This window comes from Euprymna scolopes, chromosome 26 (assembly GCF_053919585.1).
Source record: "Euprymna scolopes isolate OS-2025 chromosome 26, ASM5391958v1, whole genome shotgun sequence".
NCBI classification, from domain to species: Eukaryota; Metazoa; Mollusca; class Cephalopoda; order Sepiida; family Sepiolidae; genus Euprymna; species Euprymna scolopes.
The window spans coordinates 97,485,149-97,506,282 of NC_136507.1; the positions used below are offsets into that span (position 1 = coordinate 97,485,149).

Consider the following 21,134-nt stretch of genomic DNA (forward strand, 5'->3'; position numbering starts at 1 on the left):
TCTCTTCTTTCCCCTACTCTTCCCCTCTCTCTTCTTTCCCCTACTCTTCCCTTCTCTCTTCTTTCCCCTACTCTTCCCCTCTCTCTTCTTTCCCCTACTCTTCCCCTCTCTCTTCTTTCCCCTACTCTTCCCCTCTCTCTTCTTTCCCCTACTCTTCCCCTCTCTCTTCTTTCCCCTACTCTTCCCCTCTCTCTTCTTTCCCCTACTCTTTCCCTCTCTCTTCTTTCCCCTACTCTTTCCCTCTCTCTTCTTTCCCCTACTCTTCTCCTCTCTCTTCTTTCCCCTACTCTTCCCCTCTCTCTTCTTTCCCCTACTCTTCCCCTCTCTCTTCTTTCCCCTACTCTTCCCCTCTCTCTTCTTTCCCCTACTCTTCCCCCTCTCTTCTTTCCCCTACTCTTCCCCCCTCTCTTCTTTCCCCTACTCTTCCCCCCTCTCTTCTTTCCCCTACTCTTCCCCCCCTCTCTTCTTTCCCCTACTCTTCCCCCCCTCTCTTCTTTCCCCTACTCTTCCCCCCCTCTCTTCTTTCCCCTACTCTTCCCCCTCTTCTCTTCCTTTTTTTCCTTCTCTTTTTCCCCCTCTTTCTCTTTTTTCCACCTTTCTCTCTTTTTTCCTCCTTCCCCTCCTTTTCCCCTTTTCTTGCCCTATCTTTCCAAACACTTCATATAGTAAAAAAAAAAAAAATAAATAAATAAAATAAAATAAAGCAGTTTTAAATGCTGTCAATCAGTGTCAATTTGAAACGCATAAACCAATAACATCAATGATATTTCTTGTGTGTTTATAAAAATTTTGGAAAATAAAAAAAAAATTACTTGATTTTATGTTTTATCTATTTATATTGGAATAGAAGAGCTTTCATAATCTTTCCACAAGGAAAAAAAAGTTGACGCAAACCTAAAATGTGCCACAGACATATCATTATACAAGATCTCAAAATAAGAAGAAATTCTTCGCTTCTAATATTCATCCAAGGCATCTTTAATGACTTTACCACACGATGAATTATTTGTAAATAGTTTCCGTCTCGTGAAGGAAAACAACTTGGATAAAATCCGACAAAATGTATGAGATTAAATGTAAACAAAATAAAAAAAAAATAAATAACTGATAGTAGAATCCAATCAATTCATGTGGATAGCTAATTGTTGTGGTGTCCACCTTATGGATAATAATGAAGTCTTCCACTTACTATAAACCCAGGAGAATACATCTTGATGTTATACACAAATTATCAACACTTGCTAGTTGGACATTCTCTTTATTTGTTTTCTCTATATACACGGTGGAATGATAAATTTGTCGCACTAAAAAAACAACACTACAGCTTTATTTGTAAACTTTTATTTAAAAAAAAAACAATTCAGGTGACTTAATTATGGAGTAGAGCTGACACCTATTCAATGTAACTGCCTCTCAACGCATGACCAAACAAAGTAGTCCAGCGGGTTCAGGTTGGGATGGGGAGTCAGTGAGAGAAGGGTACAAAGTTGTAGCACTCCTTCTGACGCCAAGCCTGGGTCTCTTTGGACTTGTGGGTCGGCACCGAGTCCTGCTGCCACACCCAGGGTCTGCCAGTGGCCAACTGATTGCAGCAGGTCATCACCATAATCTTCAACACATCCATGTACACTTTAGTGTTGACCTTCAAGCCAACTTCGAAGATTTGAGGTGGCATGATAACCGTGTCAAGAAACTTCATGAGTTGTGCCCTCAAGCGTTGAACTGTCTGGATTTACATTTTGAGGGTGCTAGCAATGCTCCTGTTGCCATAACTTGGATTGGTAGAGAGCATGAGTTGTACAGTAACACGTCTCCAATCTCGCCCTTTGAACATTGTGTCACTTTCAGACATGATAGAAGGCGCCTATCGCTCTTTGGATTTGTACACAACTGCCCAACTAGTAGATGGTCTGCAACGAAAAAAGAAAACCGGTTTTCATCAAATGAAAATGGAATCATGTTGTCTTTTCTAGGGCGACAATTTTATCATTCCACACTATACGGAGTTGTGTTTTACCGGTCCACAGCATTAATATTTCGACATTATTAATTGAAAGACATTGTTAGAGTGGGTTGAAATGTTTTTTTTTATGATCACTGTAAGAAGATTGTCCATACAAAAGCAGTTATCTTTCTGAGATCGTTCAGCATCACACACACAGCAGTATTTCTTCTGGATATGCCTACATGAATTAACAGCACTGCAGTAGTCTTTTTTTGCAGGTGTAACATTTATGAAAAGCTATGAATATTTATATTTTAGCAATGCAGGAGTTTGGAACTATCTTAAAATATATTTCTGAACACAAGGCCACTATTTCGCATGTTGTTTTATCAATGTAATTTTCAACAAGTTACGACCGTCTATTTATAAAGTGAAAAATGCTAATTGACTTCTTTTTTCCTTTACTATATTTAAAAAAATAAATTTGTATCAAAGTTATTAAGAGGTTAATGTTTATATGAATAAATATGGAAGATTTTGTCTTGTATTTACAATATAATTATGATTGAAATGTTTATTTTGGATTAATTAGGTTTCTAGGAACCCCCCCCCCCCCAATATGCAATTGACTTGCACGCACTGTCAACAAACGGACCACAAACCTGAGTTGTTTTGTTTTTCATTTATAATTTTGTTTTTCATTACAATGTTAATTTTTAATATAGGGAAAGATTTATTTTAAAAAAATAAGGGAGGTGATACTGAATTTTTTTTTTTTTTTTTTTTAAACAAATATTTTAATAAACAAACGTATCGTTGTCCTTATTTGTCAAAACTGAAGATTCTATTTTTTGGATTGTGTACACTTTAAGCATCCCTATTGTCAGTTTATTTATTTTGCTTATAGTGTGCACAGCTCAACTGGAAGAAACTAGCGAAAACCCAAAGTCATCTCTTTCATTTTGCCTATTTTCTGGAGTTCTTTAAACCTGATTGATCTGGAAAGCTAGAATTATGAGGCTGTCGATAGTAAACCTAAGGTCCACCTTAAGGCCAAGAGCCACTCGAGGGTAAAGGTTAATAAAAATGAGATGATTATCACCCAAAAGATGAAGATCTTTAAAATTGATAAAGTTTAATTACTCATAAATATTTGCTGACATTAGATTTGAAGACAACTACGTTGTAATCTGCAAGGAAGTTATCCTGTGTGAATGTGCTCCATGAACAAAAAGTTCTTGCAATAAAGTTCTGTACATGGAAATCTCACTTGACGCTAGGTAGATGGAGAAAAATCTTTTTTTGTTGTGGTAGCATTGTCGTCAGAGAGACCAGAGATTGAAGCTCAGTCGAGTATCTTCAATGAAAATAATGAAAAAATAGAAAGACGCTAGCAACATCTTTTCTGTGAGAACTCATCTGACTATATTGTAATCTGCAAGGAAAGAAGTGAAAGCCTTTTTTTTTTGTTATGGTGTCAAAACAAATTAATAAATCTGCTGACACAAAATTTCAAAGTGGATTTTTAATTTTGCCCAAAAAAGTGCTTTGAGGAGGTATACTCAATAAATTTTTGGGGTAGCGTTTAAAATTTTTTTTTTTTTTAACGGTTTTACTTAACCTACACCCACAAGCAAATGAATATTTGTCCGAATTTGCCAAGACTCAAGATTATATTTTTTTTTTAGGGGGGAGAGGTGTACATCTTCAGTATCTTAAATTATCGATTTATTCTCCATTTGTTTAGAATGTGCACCACTCAACCGGAACAAACTAGCATACCCATGAAGTCATCTCTTTCAATTTGCTAATTTTCTGAGGGTCTTGAAACCTAATTGATCCATTCTTTTAAATTAATATTTCAAGTATTTGCAAAGCGACAGTGCAGTGGCAATAAATTAATTTTGTTAGTATTTAAAAAAAATTACTCATTTTTTTTATTTTTTTCTTTCAGTGATGATGTGCGGGACAGAGGGTTCACTATTATTCTTGATATGAGGGGCTCCACATGGCAAACAGTGAAACCAATATTGAAAGCTTTACAGGTAAGAACTGATACCTGGGATGATTATATTCTGTTTTAACCATAACATGTAAGTCTTGACATCGAATATAGTCTTTTGACTATCATGTATTGAACTACATGATTCAATAACACTATGCAATAAATTTTAGGTTAGAAAAAGTACATGCCATGTAAGACCTGTTTTGGTGTTAAAAATAAAGAGAAAAAAAAAGTTATCTTGATACAGAATTTGACCTTTATTTCTCTAGATTAGAACCTGTTTTCATGTACTATAAATCATATTTTATTTTTATTGGTTATGAATGAAAAATACAGAATTGTCAGTTTAAACATTTTAACACTATTATGTTAAGTGTCATCCTCCATTTTATATTTCAACCGTAGTCTGCTGACATGCCAAGGTTCCATTTTCCTTTAAAACGTTTTTTCATCACTATGGAATCTATCACCATATTCACTCAAATCACAAAGATTTTCTGCAAAATTCTCAGAAGTGACAGTTTTGCAAAATACTGTACCTAATTTGATTTAAAAAAAAAAAAAAAAAAAAAGGAGGCCAGAAATAGACTTTCCATGTTATTGTGCATTTAAAAATGGCCACAAGATTTCTGTACTTTTTTAAGTGTTGCACAGTCTAATTAGTCCTACATTAATTTTGTTGACAGAAGTTTTTTTTTTTTTTTTTTTTTCAACTTTACTTGTGTAAACTTTTAGGTGCTTTGCATTTGGTAACCTTTCAGAGATGTCATATAGTGTAATTTTTTAATTTTTATTGCATTTGCCATGAAAATAACATTTCATTGTTTTCTAACTATATATTTATTTAGCTCCCATACATCCAGTGGCTTCATGACTTCTCTGGAGCGATTTCTGTTAAAAATAATTGTTACCAAAATTTTTTGCATGATTTAACTCAAGAATACCACCAAACTAACATGGACAATATCTACCTGATATTTTTCGTTTTGTTTTGCATTCACTAATTTTTAAACTGTGACCACATTCTTATTAGATCATGTATTCGTACCATTTGATTTTTTTTTTTTTTTAATTCTTTTTTTTTATTATTATTATTCAATTTTCTTTTCAAACAATTGTTGCAAGTGTAAGAAATCATAGTAACTTTAACTCGCCATTTCTTTTGGTCTTTTTCTTTAAGGAGTGTTTTCCTGGCAACATCCACATGGCATTTATTATTAAACCCGAGAAGTTTTGGGAAAAACAAAGAACTAGTTTAGGTAGTGCGAAATATAATTTTGAAGTAAGTATATATATATATATTTATTTTTTTTTTTTTCTTTTTCATAATATTTCTGTGATTCTCATATTTGTTTTAATATTTCTGTTTAAAAATGATTATAAAATGTATTCCCTTTATGTTTTGGATATGACTTAAAACTGCATCCAGTGATGGTACCCCAATTTGAGAATTTGGCCGATGGTGGGGTGGGTGTGTCATTTCTTTATTACCATTGCTCTCAGGTTCATTCTAACCAGCAGTAGTAGTGGTGAGGATTTCATTTTCTACACTAATGAGTCACCACCTACCAAGGCCAAAAGTCACTCAAGGATGAGGGTTAACGAAATTGATGGATTGTTAGTTGAATGATTGAAGAATATTATGATTGAAATTGAAAATGAATTTAATGAACAAAGTTTGATTAATTATGGGAACGTTTGATGACACATTTGTTGATATTGGATTTGAATACGACTATGTTGTAATCTGCAAGGAGATAGTCTTGGTGTTACATTCATATTTGATGATTCAAACTACTGTTGTTTCGATCAATGGTACCCCCAACTTTCTTCATGTGTAGCGTGTCGAACTTGACATCTGCAGAAAATTTTGGATGGAACTCTTTTCGTTTGCCACAATTGTATTTTGAGTATCGCATGAACTGAGGATTGAAGTGACACATTTTGTGAGGTTAAAAACCTCACAAAATGTGTCACTTACAACTGAATTTTACTTATTGCTATATCTGTTATGCTACAAGTTTTTGTGGACAATTTTAGTATGAATTTTGGGAGTCTTAACCCTTTATAACCTGGTTGAAATAATTTGTTCAGTCATAAATAAATGAATATTACAGCATAAATTAAGTGGGAATTGATTCAAACACACCTTGTACATATTAGCTTGGTATCTGTGCATCCAAATAGCAACTGTTCATTGCTTACATTCAGTATGCCACCATCTGTCTCAGTGGATGATTTCATTTGTTGTCATTAACACTTTTTTCAAGCACCATCGATAATAATGAAGGTAACTTTATGAAATGAAAAATTCTCAGTGATAGTTTAACTATTGAACTTCATAATTTTTCCAGTTTGAAGACAATCCTAGTATCATTACCCTTTAAACTAACTAAAATGAATAGTTTTTTAATCATCTAAATCATAATTCAGGTCATAAAGGGTTAAGTATGAAAAAACCTGTAGGTTACATCGGCCAAAACGTTCCAAGAACACTCAAGATAAGAACAGTAGTCTGAATTATACAAATTAATACTGTTGGTACGAATGATTAGAATCTGAAAAATTTAAACTTTTTGGGTATTTGAATAGATATCAGATTTTGAAAAAATGTATCCCTAATTTCTGATTCCAAAAACGATTCTTTTAATTGTTTTTTTCTTTTTTGTTTAAAACTTTTCCATTGCTGGTACCAACGATAAAATGAATATTTATTGATTTTAAAATATCAGTCAGACTAAAATCTGTAAGTAACCCCTTCACCCACAAGTGTCATTTTTCTTTTGTGAAAATATATGTATATATTGCATGGAATTTGCAAATTCAAACTTTAAAAAGTAACCTTATAGCCACATATTTGGAGATTAAAAAAAAAAAAAATAGAATCTATGATTTTATCGGAATCATCCTATCACTACAAATTATCAATCCTCATCTAAAAAATTATGAAACAATAGTATGAAAGACTTGAATGTTGGATCACCTACGAGGACGGACAAGAGAAAAGAATTGACCTTTGTTCTGTTTGATTAGAAGTCAAAGAGTGGCTTACACTTAGAGCTGACATGGGCAATGGGTCTATGAGCTGTCCAATCAGAGGCCTCCAACATACCCAAATATCCGATAGTATATTTTTATGGTCACCTTAAAAAGTACATGCTACATAAAACTTGTTTTAATGTAAAAATTAAAAAAAAAAAAAAAAAAAAAAAAAAAAGTATCCCAATACTAAATCTGGCCTTTATTTCTTTTGATTAGACACTATTTTCATGTACTATAAACTTTATTATTGGTGATGAATGAAAAACACGGAATTGTCAGTTTAAACATTTGTCCTCTTCACCTTCTTGTTTTGAGTGTCGTCTTCCCTTTTAATATATTCCAGCAGTAGTCTGCTAACACGCCAGGATTCCATTTTCCTTTAAAACGTTTCTCTATCACTGAAATATCCCGATGGAATCTGTCGCCATATTCATCACTCACATCATTAAGATTCTTTGCAAAATTCCCGAAAATGCTAATTTGCCCCCCCCCCCCCAAAAAAAAACCTGAACGTAATTTGACAGAAAGTCAGAAATTGATTAACCATACCTTTGTGCATATAAACATGGCTACAGATGTACTCTTTTTGAGTGTTGCACAGCATTATTAAAAAGTAACTTGAAATTTTGAGCTGAGGATGAGTAATTTGTATTATTTGGATTCATTGTAAACTATTCTCATCTTGGTTGTTTACATTTACAATGTTTTGGCTGAGTAACCTTCCACCTTCTTCAGATGCTTCTTTTCTAATAATAGTAATTCTATAATAACTAATAATACTATGCACAAAAGCAAGATTAAGTTTAAGGATTCTAATATTATGCGATAAATGTCTACATGTGCACATAGCTTAATGGTTGCTAGCATTAATTAATGATTAGTTCTAAGTTAGTTTTCTGCAGGTTGAATAATAATGATTTAACATAAATTAACACTTCTAACCAAGCAGTTCCAAATAGATTCATATTTGGTGCTATTCACTTATAATTCTATTGTTCTGTTTCCTGATATATGCAATAGTTTTGTTGGTATTAACAGTAATTAAAATGATTTAATAAAAACCTGTTCATTAATTTTAAAGGAAAGTTTTACTTTCATGCATCATAACATTGCATACATATACCTAATAGACTCTTCCTTTGGTCGACAGTCAGATTAACTATCTGCCTCACATGACGACTGGGCATAAAATATGTTTAAATATGATATTTTAATTTGTCCAGATTACGCATATATTATTATAAGATCATGATTTCAAAAATAAAAATCAAAAAATATTTGAGTGCCATCAGCTAAAATCGAAATCAAAACTGTAGCGTTCAAAGCTGGTGACGTTACGACTTTACCAATGTGACACGCATATGAACTGATTAAAAATTAAAAAAAATAAACTAAGATGAATGTACAAAATATCTAATGATTTTTTTTCAATTTTGATCCATTTTTGAGCCCTTAAAAACTATTTTAACTGGCTAAAGAATGGCCCATAAAAAATCCAATCATTGAAGACCCTTAGCACCGCTCTGCGACTTAGTTTTGGAGAATATAGTTTGAAAATTTGGAGACAGCCAGACAGACATATAGCCTTTTATATATTAGATTAAAGGAAAACTGTCAATCACAAAGATAATATAGGAAAAAAACTGGTTTGAATATGATATCTAAATTAATAAAGACTTTTTATCACTTCTATATAACCATCAAAACGGTTTAATGTTATTTAAATCAATAATACAACATAATATTTTGAAATACTGTATACAATGTACAGACAAACAATCCAGCAACAGCTACTTTAATGCCTATTTTGCATAACTATTTTTTAAATAGTTCATAATAAGTAAATGTTTGGCATTATTCATTTGTAATTTTATTGTCCTATATATATATAATTATATATATATATATATATATGCATGCAATAATTTCATCAATATTAATAGTGATTAACTAAAATGTTTTAATAATAAAATGTATAAGTTACTTTCATCAATTATTTCTGTTGTCAGAGTTTATCTTCTGATCTAAGTGGGTCAGGGAATGTAAATATGATTGTCGACAGGCATATTGCTGTGCATGTAAAAAAAGCGTTTGTTTTGAGCAAAATAGGTGAAAAAGTGCCTCAAAATAGCAAATGGCAATGAATGAATGAATGCTGTAAATAGTTAACCAGTTTTGTTGCATGTTGGAGGACACATAAATAACTGTATGGCATTTAAAACTGCTTCATGAAATGAAGATACGAGTGAAAATGACTTTTCTTGTTGTCAATGTTTTTTTTTTTTTGCTTTATTATATCATTGTTTATAGATGAAATTTTGTTTTGAAAATTTACGTTTTGTCTGGAGGTAACCTTGAAAAAACCTGGAAAATCTGTATGAACCCTGCATTTAAGTATACTTGAAAACAAAGCTATGAATTAATTATCAACTGTTTTATATATTTCAGACTAACATGCTCTCTGTTGATAACCTTGGAAAATTCATTGAATCATCTCAGCTGACCAGAGAATTTGACGGTACCTTAGACTATGACCATGAACAATGGATTCAGCTCCGACTGGTAAGTACAGGTGTTAATTATTCTTCAAATTTGGGTTGTCACCATTTTGTTGTAACCTTTCTAATCATGTTCACCTTCAGGAAAGGTGTGTCGGTCACCGTGCACTGCGAAAGGTGTGTCGGTTGACGTGCACTGCGAAAGGTGTGTCGGTTGACGTGCACTGCAAACTGTTAACTTATTTTCTTTAAATTATTAGCCCAGCAATAAAACTACTTTTGCAGGTTGTTTTTGTGTATGCGTGGTAGTAATGGGAGGGCATTCCTTTCTTTTATCTAAAGTTTCTCAATGTTTTCCTTTTTTTCTTTCTTTTTTTTAAGATAGGCTTGCTTACATATTCAATAGTTGGTCACAATCTAAGTACTGGATGATTATGTATTTCAGAATGGTATCCAATTTTGTAAATGAAGTTTAATGAATAAGTATGAGCACTTATTTCAGCAATCCGTGGACTACTTTAAAGAATATATCTTTCATGTACTGTAAGCAACTTTTTATATTATCAAAACGATAAAAGTGTTGCCCTAAAGAAAACAACACTACACCTTTATTTTAAAACTTTTATTGAAAAAATTAATTCAGGTAACTTGATTATGTAATAAAGCTGGCATCTATTCAATGTAGCCGCCTTCTGCCTCAATCACCGCCTCGATATGGGTCCTGAACTGGGAGCATGCCTTTTCCACAAGTGCGGCGGGAGCTTGGCAAATATTTGGTGGATGATGGCAATCACGTTGGCTTTGGAGTTGTGGGAGGTCATGTTGGTGATGTTCTCAACATATGACCAAACAAAGTGGTCCAGTGAGAGAAGGGTACAAAGTTGTAGCACTTCCTCTGAAGCCAAGCCTGGGTCTCTTTGGACTTGTGGGTCGACGCCGAGTCTTGCTACTACACCCAGGGTCTGCCAGTGGCCACTTGATTGCAGCAGGGGATCACTGCACTCTTCAGCACATTCAGGTAAACTTTGGTGTTGACTTTTAAGCTGTCTTTGAAGATGTAAGGTGGCATGATGTGGCCCTCACTTGAAACCACATCAAAAACCATGACCGTGGCCGGAAACTTTGTTTTTATTATCCTGGCCACGTCTCTGTTATTTGTGGCAATCCAACGATGCATTTTGCGGGTGCTGTCAATGGTCCTGTTGTCATAACTTCGATCAGTAGATAGCATGAGTTGTACAGTAGTGCATCTCCGATCTCGCTCATTGAACATTGTGTTACTTTCAGACACGATGGAAGGCTCCTATCGCTCTTGGGATTTGTGCACAACTGGCCAACTAGTAGATGGTCTGCAATAAAAAAGAAAACCAGTTTTCATCAAATGGAAATGGAATCATGTCGTGTTTTCTAGGGCGACAATTTTATTGTTCCCCCTGTATTATTAAAAAACATATGAGGATGTGCATTCTACGACAAATTTCCGCAACATCGAACCTTGAGTTTTTTCTAATATGCTGAAAAACAGCCTATCCTGCCTTGACAGAGTACAAAATAGACTTCGTGGCTTAGTGGGGGATGCCCTTTTCTCTACTCTGCAACCTCTCTCCCACAGAAGAGACGTTGCGAGCCTAGCCTTGTTTTATTGTTATTTCCATGGCAGGTGCTTGTCTGAACTCCAATCTCTGGTTCCCTCTCGCCAATCCTTCACGAAAACACCCGTCTAGCTGAATCCACTGTGAAAAATTTCCCCCACTCTTTATCTGTGCCTAAATCAAAATGTAGATTCCATGAACAAAGCTTCTTTCTTAGAACTGCATGCCCGACTACAACTTGGATGTCTTTAAGTCCAACGTTAACAAATTCCTAATGAACCGCCCTCTTAAGTAAAAAACTTCATTAAATCTCCACACTAACATACTGTACTTGCAATAACCCTTATCCCTGAGTGGCTTCCGGGTCTTGATAAGTGGTGACTGTGGAGAAATGCGTGACTTACCTGGATAGACCACGTGCGGGTCGGTCACCAAAAATAAATAAAAAGAAAGAAAAGAAATGGTCAAGACTCTTATTTATAGAGTAGTGATCACGTGAGTTAGAAGAATATGCAAATAGAGGTGAACGATTTTGCGATATAAAAAGCCTGTGTTGTTAAGAGGAGGGGCAGACTGTTGGCAGAAGTCAGTGCTGTCAGACGTGCTTTAGAGTTTTGTTATTATATGCTGTGTTCGATTGTTGGGAGAGAGAAAAGAGAAGAGGAGGAACCAAGAAGACATTCTGCAGATACTTGACTTTGTGTTGGTTTTAAGCTATCTCGGCGCTTGGTGTGCGGTTACTAACAATGGACAGATTCGACATTCGCTTAATACCCGAGTTCGACGGATCTACCACTGGACCGGCTGTCGTTGAATGGATTGAAAAGGCAGAGAAAATCTGTAAACTGTGCAAAATTAAAGAACCAGCCACAGTTATCCCTTTGAGGCTAACCGGAGGGGCCTATGCAGTCTACCAACAACTCGGGGATGAACCAGACTGGGATGAAATCAAGCAGAGCCTGTATACAGCGTTTGGTACAGATCCATTTGTTGCGTGGCAACAGTTCACGAGCCGGACACTTCAACCCAAGGAAACAGTCGACGTGTACCTAGCCGACCTGCGAAAATTATCTGTACCGTTTGGTGGGGTCAACGATAAAATATTAAGCTGTGCTTTTTTGGTAGACCTACCCGAGGAGGTCAGTAAACTGTTGCGGGCATCATCAAGAATCGATGAATTGTCAACTGATGAGTTATTGGCCCGAGCTCGAAACATCTGTAAGGAACAGGAACCAATTGCAGCAGCAGCTCGTTTTCGACATGGAGCCAATGTGGACTCTCTTCCAGATAGTAATAAGCATGCCACCCCAGTGTGCTATAAATGTGGGGAGGCCAATCATTTTGCTAAAGAGTGCCGGAGTGATAGGAGAGGTGTATATCCACAATCAAAGAGACCAGTGCAATGCTATCGCTGCAATAAGTTTGGGCACATATCTCGCAACTGTTCGGGAAACGAAGTTGGGGGCAAGGTACTATCGCTACCCTTGCCCCCTGCCAACCAATAAACACAGGATTGCCTGTCATTAGCGTTAAACTTGATGATGTGCAGTGTTCAGCACTTATAGACACGGGGTGTTCCCGGTCTATAGTTAGTGCCCATTGCTGTCCGGTGTGGCGGAGGAACCCAGTTGGCGTTATGACCATCAATGGCTTATCACGGGTATGTTGTGGTGAAGGGACAGTCACAATCTGCACTGAGAAGGGTGACACAGCTAAAGTTGACGTTCTGGTGATGCAGGAGAAACCCCTTGGCTACGACATGTTGCTTGGAATTGATGCAATACAAGCACTAGGAGGCGTTACAATCACAGCAGCTAGAGGTATCAGGCTTGGAGAAGGGAAAGACGTCTGTGCAGCCATGTCGATTGAAGAAAAGGACTTCTGTGCTACATTTGATGACAACGAAAGGGTGTGGACTGCAAAGTGGAAATGGGCCATGGGCCAGGAACCAGATCGGCTGTGCAACACGATTCCAGAGTATGCAGTTTCTACCAAGAATAGGGCCGCATATGAAGAAGAACTTCAGATGTGGATTGACAACGGTTGGTTAATACCATACCCACAGGAACGTCTGGGACCACCCAAGGGATTAATTCCGCTCATGGCTGTTGAACAACCTACCAAAGAAAAAATTTGTCCCGTAATGGATTACCGAGAGTTGAATCGGCATGTTGATGCGTTTACCGGAAACGCAGATGTGTGCGCTGCTAAACTGAGAGAGTGGCGTCAAAAAGGGAGCAATGTAGCACTTCTGGATCTAAAGAGGGCCTACCTGCAGATACGTGTCCATGAGTCATTATGGCCGTTTCAGACAGTACTACTCAAGGGAAAACTATATTGTTTGACACGTTTGGGTTTTGGCCTAAACGTAGCACCCTTGATTATGACAACCATTATTAAAACTGTTTTGATGCAGGATGAGACCACAGCAAAAGCTGCTTCAGCCTACATAGATGACATCTATGTTAATGAGGACATAATGTCTGCGGATGCAGTTCGAATAAAACTGAAAGCGTTTGGGTTAATAAGCAAAGACCCTAAGCGCCTAAAGGATGGAGTGCCCGTGCTAGGCCTCGAGGTCTGGGAGGAGGGCAATACGTTGCGATGGAAACGAGGGAGCCCACTTCCAAAGTTACCCAATGTATTAACAAGACGTACTGTGTTTTCTATCTGTGGTAAATTGGTAGGACATCTACCTGTCTGTGGATGGCTCCGATCGGCAACAGGAGTGGTGAAAAGACGAGTGACTAAAGTAACAAAAGGATGGGACGATGTTGCGGATGATGATTCTCTCCAACAAATGATGGCTGAAATGTTGTCCAGAGTGCATAGGAATGACCCTGCCCGGGGTGAGTGGCAAGTGTCTGGAAACGAACTAAATGCATGGGTTGACGCAAGTTCGTTGGCTACAGGTGTCGTGTTGGAGCAACTAGGTGTTGTTGTGGAAGATGCATGCTGGCTTCGTCCGAAAAATGATGCCCAACATATAAATTTGGCAGAACTTGATGCCACGTTAAAAGGTCTTAATCTCGCATTGCAATGGCGGACTAATGTTGTGCATCTCCACACTGACTCATTGTGTGTTTACCATTGGTTAACCGACACCTTGACTGGAAAGGCTCGAGTTAAGACTAGAGCTGCAAGTGAAATGCTAGTACGAAGGAGACTAGCAATAATTAAGCGTCTAGTTGACGAATACAGCTTGCAGGTAGACATTACGTTAGTCTCGTCGATGCAGAATTTGGCTGATAGCTTGACTCGAGTACCAAAGAGGTGGATCGATGCAATGAGGCAGGGATCCGATCTTCAACAACAAACATGCGCGACTGTAACGGATCAATTAACACCTGACCAGATCCGTATGATACACCAGCAGATTGGACATCCTGGAATTCAGAGGACTGCATATTTTGTCCGAAGAGTATGCCCTGCAACTACAAAAGCATCAGTGAAAGCAGCCATACGTTCGTGTGAAGAGTGTCAGAGAATTGATCCGGCACCATCCCAATGGCAAAAAGGGAAGCTCGAGGTGGAGGGCAACTGGCAGCGAGTAGGGATGGACATAACACATTATGGGGGCAAACATTTTTTGACCATGACGGATTGTGGCCCGACGCGTTTCACAATATGGCGCCTGTTGACACGACAGGATGCAGCCAGCATTATACAACAGTTGAGAGCCGTCTTTTTTGAACGTGGTGCCCCGATTGAAATTCTGACTGATAATGCCGCCACATTTCGATGTCAAGAATTTCAGAAATTCGTGCACGAATGGGGGATTAAAATGCATTATCGGTGTGCATATTATCCCGAGGGTAATGGTATAGCAGAACGGTGTCACCGCACCATCAAAAGAATTGCAGCCAGGACGCAGTGCTCTATTCCAGAAGCTGTGTACTGGTATAATATAACACCCAAGGACAATGCAACACCAGCAACTGCACCAGCCAATGGGATTTACCAATATGAACAGCGTGTGAAAGGAGTTGATGCCATACCATCAGTGGTGAGTGTTGTCAATACACCATATCAGGTGGGAGACCTTGTTTGGATAAAACCCCCAAATGCTGGGTGCACTACGAAATTTTTCCGGGGAAAAATAGATGAAATCATAAGTCCTCAGACCATGTTGATTGGTGGCATACCACGTCACGTAAAAGATATCCGCCCTTGTTATACCTCTTCTGATTCTGAGGACGATGAGGAGGATCACACACCGTTCAGAGATGATCCTGATCACTTACTGCCCCTTCAGGTGAGCATAGAAACACCACCAACAGAACCAGATGAGGGAATGATGGGACATACTGATGACAATAGTGAGGAGAGCGATGGACACAAGGAAGTAATGCCTCATCGAAATACTCGACAGAGACGAATACTGCCCACCCCCCGTGATTGCGAAACCCAGCGAGAAGGGATGATGGAGCATACCGAGGAGATGACGCCTCCGATTCTTCGGAGAAGTACCCGACAAAGACGGATACTGCCCCCCTGCCCTGATTGTGAGACACCGCCTATGGAACCACGAGACGGGATAATGGAACAGACTGGTAGTAATGATGGTGGTAATGAAGAAAACAGCAATGAGGAAGTGCTTCTTCGAAGGAGTACCCGCCAACGACGATTGCCCGCATGTCCTGTTTGTGATCATGAGATCAGGGGGGAGTGTGGAGAAATGCGTGACTTACCTGGATAGACCACGTGCGGGTCGGTCACCAAAAATAAATAAAAAGAAAGAAAAGAAATGGTCAAGACTCTTATTTATAGAGTAGTGATCACGTGAGTTAGAAGAATATGCAAATAGAGGTGAACGATTTTGCGATATAAAAAGCCTGTGTTGTTAAGAGGAGGGGCAGACTGTTGGCAGAAGTCAGTGCTGTCAGACGTGCTTTAGAGTTTTGTTATTATATGCTGTGTTCGATTGTTGGGAGAGAGAAAAGAGAAGAGGAGGAACCAAGAAGACATTCTGCAGATACTTGACTTTGTGTTGGTTTTAGTGACCACCGTGTAAAAAAAAATAAATAAAAATATGCTTGTATTCTCTCACCTTTTTTTGTCAACTATAGATTTGTACCAGTTGTTCAGATCAGAGCTTTTACAAAAGACAAAAATATTCAGGAAATATTTTAAAAATGGAAATGTGTAAAAATAGTGTAATGGTTTTTCTTTTTTTCCCCAAAAATAATTTAAAAGAATGAGGTTTTAAAGAACCAGTTTAACGAAAAAGCAAAGTTAATGAGCACAAAAGTATAAAACATTTTCAGGTAATTTTTTTTTTTTTTTTTAAATTAATTTTTGTGGCTCACGTTGTTCTAAAAAGTCAGCAATACAGCCCCCTGTTCTAAAGGTTTTGAGACCCCTTGCCTAGATGACAATTGTATGCTATTTTTCAACCTGAAATGTGTAAGTTATTTATTCCATATGGTCATATGGTATAACAGGTAACAATAGTGCTTCTCAAATCACTTCTAAGTGATTTGATTGAAAGTTCAGTTCTTACTACAGATGAAAAAAAAAAAAAAAAGATAATTTTAATCAACACTTCTCCCTAGAATAGAAACGGTCTACTTCCATATATAGAGCAGGCATGAGGTGTTGCCTGATGTTGCCCACCCCAGAGTCCAGGACACTTACAGCACTTTATATATCAAAACATGAAAATGATTAACGGTCAGTTCTAAGTGACATTCCCGAGAATATAGGTGCAGTCCTTACTACAAGTGATAATAGCAAAGGATAATTTAAATTTAAACACTGGAATAAAAACAATCTACCTCCGCATGGGAAGCAGGTGTGACATTACCGGGTGTTGTCCATCCTGGAGTCTGGAACACCCGCAGTACCTCTATGGGTTAAATTAGGGTTCAATTTGAAATTCAAGATGCACTCGTAAAAGGTTGATGATTACATTGGCCGAAGCATTGTAACCCTAACAACCAATCTGAGAATAATAGTCCTGTTTTCTACTCGCAGGAATGTAATGGTTGCTTCTGTTTTTGCACCACTACAATGTTTAAATAACACCCTGTGCTGCTGCTGAACCGATCAAACCTGCGACAATATACATTCATATTACACCCTCTGCATAATCACACTGGTGTTTGCTCAGAGATGTACTGGCAATCTCTTTTCACATTGTGTTCTGCAGTCCTGAACGTGCTACCTCAGAATTGTGTGAATAAACATCTATTACTGTTACATTTTTGGAGTTCTGTATTGGTTAACTATCATGATGTTCCTAAGTTTTATACATTCCCTAATTAGCTTAGTAGCTTCTGTCTATTGCTAATGGTTTTATAACCATGGCATAATAAAAAAAAAAAAAAAAAAAAAAAAAAAAATTAACCTCTCAAATTCCAAATATAATTATTTTCTAATGGAAATATTTGCACTATTTATTCTTTATAGATGCTGGAAGAATTTATCTGGAAAGCCTTAGACCTTCTAGATAAACTCGATGAGTTGGCGGAAATCCTTATATGTCCTGAGTTACCTGATGATTTGAATGGTGCCCAAATCCAGTTGGAGCACCATAACCAGCTGAAAAAGAGAGTGACTAAAGCGCCGGTTGAACAGTTGACAATGGAAGGACATCATATTTTAAAAAGAATCACTGGGGAAGATGATACCTTGTCAGGTAAGCAGTTTTAATTCTATTGACTTCCTTTGGTTATAGTCAGCTAACATACTTCATAACTTTCGGTGTAGCGCTACCGGAAGCACTGACTAGGCAAATCAGTTTGTTCACTTATTTTTCTTTCACGCTTATATCTCTCCTGTACATGTATTTTTTTATTTTTTTATTTTTTTTTTTTTATAGCTTTCTTTTGCTTTCTATTTAATAATCACTGAAAAGTTTTTTCTGTCTTATTTTAATTAAGAATTATAGAAATTAGTTTTATTTATTTTTTAAGGAATTATTAAAAACACTTGAAAAACTCTTAAACTATTTTGGGAATATTATGTATTGGATATGTTTTTTTTTCATGATATTTTAAATTTTATTTTTCAATAATTTTTTATGCTTTCAGAAACTTTTATTATATAAATTCAAATAAAACTTTTTTCTTTTTTAATTTAAAAAAAACTTATATTTATGATTTCATAAACATATTTCTTATAAAATTTCAAATAAAATAAAAACTTATTTTTTTAAATTTTATTAAAAGTGCAAATAAAGACTAATTGTGTTATTTTTATCTGTATAATTTTGGTAATTTTTTATTGTTTAGTATTTCAATAATATTGTTTTCTTTCAATAAATCACTTCACAATAGAAATACTGAAGAACAATAAAAGTAAAGGAATTGATTTGCCTTGTCACTGTTTCTGGTAGCAGCTATGCCGGAAGTTAGGAAGTACGTTAGCTGACTATAATCATTTTTTTTTTTTTTTTTTTTCATACCAGACCATTTTTCTCCGTTTTCTTAAACATTGTTTCCCAAATCCTTTGGACAATTTAGGCAGAAATAATTGAACACTTTCTTATATAATTTTTGCTTCCACTAAAGTAGTGTTATAGCTGTTTTTATACCTTTATTTTTGTTTGCTTTTTCGAAATAACATTACTAGAATTTTTATTTTTCATCTGATACTTTTATTTAAGTTTTCATTTATAGGTTTTGTATTAAATACAAATAATGATTTTTGGTGGCGATTTTTTTTTTTTTTTTTTTTTAGTACTAAAGAACTAAATCAAGTCCAATCGCTAACGTGGAAAATTAAATCACGTTCTTATATTTTAATCCGACTAATATGTTTAATTCTATAAAACATTCCGTATAAATCCTGGGTACTTATCCAGAATTCCCTCTATATTAAACTAACAAAAATCTGTAAGATGTACATATCCATGATGGATAGAAAATATTGTATTAAAAAAATCATGTAAATTGATCAAATAGTTTTATTTTAAAAAAGAAAATAATTTTTAAGCGAATTTGAATTTTTCCAATGTCCTCCCATCTCTCCATGTTAAGAATAACTTTCTAAAATCTGTATTTGGAGTGATCTCCCTTTTTTCTTTTGACGTTTTCCAAGATGGTGTAACACAATTTTGTTGCAGTTTGTTGAGGAACAGAATTTTTTTTTTTTAAATAAAAATAAAGCTTCTGATCAATTTACATGATGTTTGGAATACAAAATTTTCTTTCCATGATGGGTATCTACATCATACAAATTTTTCTTTATTTTTGTTTTTTAATATAGGCAAGGGGGTTATTTCATTAAAGATTACAGATAAATTGTGCACATATCTTTTCTTTGATTCCTTTTAAATTTCTAATTAATTTGGGTCTGGAATTGGCAGATGTAGTTGCCATGCTAATGGTGTACCCTAGTACTTTCCGTTCCTTCTGGAGCCATCGTCATGGATAGGTATCCACTAAAGAAGATGTACTTTTAAATGTTTAATGATGCTTTTAGTGACAAACGTATGTAGTATGAATAGAGTATTAGTATTAAAAAGCATTTGAAGGTGTTTTTGTTATTCAAAATTAACTTTACATCCGGAATTTAGAAAAGATCAAAGAAAAATATGCATCCACAAGTTATATGTAATATTAATATTAAATGTGTCTTTCAAAAATGTGGTTCCCATATATATATATATATATATATATATATATATATATATATAATGCAACATTTATGACTTCACTACTGTCTACGCCCAGTTTTGGTGTTTATAAGTTAATTCCCTTCATTCCTGTAACAGTTGTTTAGTGACCTTGAAGTAAAGGCTTAGCAAATGGTGTCAAAAATGGCTTTATGGCTGGGGTTGAATCTTCTAACCTGTGGAAATTGTCAACTTTTACACTGATGACTGCTAAAGTATGAAGCACTAGTGTCTGTAAGTGTAAAGAATAATTACTATTTTTATATAATATAATATTTTTAAAATTATTATCCCTAAACATATTTTGGTAACTGTCAGTATGAACAATACTGCTCTGCTCATCACACAGTTTAAACTCAGACAAGTGACCTGGTGTTGTCTGATGATCTAATTTCTATAAATAAGTTATAGAAAAAAATAAAGCTAAAATAATCTACTTGCAATTTTAAATGTTTAAGTTTATTTTGGGCCAAAATCAAAGTAAAAAAATACTTATGCCGTGGATGTAGTTTAAAGTCTTTCACTTAACCGGATAGGTATGGCTAGTCACCAATGGATCTATTATAGTTATATTGTTTTGTTTAACAACGATTTCAAAGCTGTTATTTTAAGTGTTAATTACACCAAAAATAAAGATGCAATTTTTTAAAAAATTTCATCAATAAATTTGTAAATATTATAATGTTATTTTGTTCTATTATAACATTGAAATTTTTATATTTTCTTATATATATGTGTACATAATCGTTTATATGTAAAAGTTTGTTCTAATTTTTTTATCTTTGCCATGAAATGTTTTTCTTTGTCATTTTTGCATGCTTTATTTTATTTAGTTTCCTTAATATTTAGAAAATATTTAGTCCAAATATTTTTAAGAGAAAAAAAAAAAAATTAGATTTTGCTTTTAGCACAAGATGTTTTGTCCTTTTAATATACAAAGGATGCATTCAAATTTGAGTGTTATCCTTTGATTTAAAAGCACAAATGAGCCATAGTACTTGACTTTTGTTATAAAACTTTTAATTGAAGACAGACTGAATTTTCTTATTCAGTTTAAAAGCATAAAAAGAATTTCCAATTTCTTACACTATATGGAAATAAATTGCCAGAGATTTTGATTATTTTAATGCATGAAAAACACATGGCCTGCTTACTGTTACTCTGCAAAATTCAGAAGTGATTTTAAAATGGAGATTAGAAACTAATTTCTGGCTTAAGTAAAAACTGGAAGTCTAGTATGGTTCATTTGTGCTCCTAAACATATGGCCAATCTGAATTTTTTAAAGCTCTTCATTTTATCAAAAACTTGTGGTTCTTGTCCAAAATTCACTCTATATTTTATAAAAACATAAAAAAGTATATGTATATGCATCATGATGATATATTCCAAAAATTACGTAAATTGATGAAGCAGCTTTATTTCTAAATAAGG

The 21,134-nt window shown here is 35.3% G+C and overlaps 1 protein-coding gene across 11 annotated transcripts in view; it reads left to right on the forward strand.

Annotated features, from left to right (window-relative positions):
• Positions 1-21,134, forward strand: part of LOC145248297 (kalirin-like) — an 858,283-nt gene that overhangs the window by 175,258 nt on the left and 661,891 nt on the right. For all 11 annotated transcript variants that reach the window (XM_080110176.1, XM_080110182.1, XM_080110183.1 and 8 more), the window contains 4 exons: positions 3,900-3,990; positions 5,131-5,232; positions 9,441-9,554; positions 17,494-17,722. In XM_080110176.1, the coding sequence (XP_079966302.1) occupies positions 3,900-3,990; positions 5,131-5,232; positions 9,441-9,554; positions 17,494-17,722 (536 nt within the window). The remainder of the gene's footprint in view (positions 1-3,899; positions 3,991-5,130; positions 5,233-9,440; positions 9,555-17,493; positions 17,723-21,134) is intronic.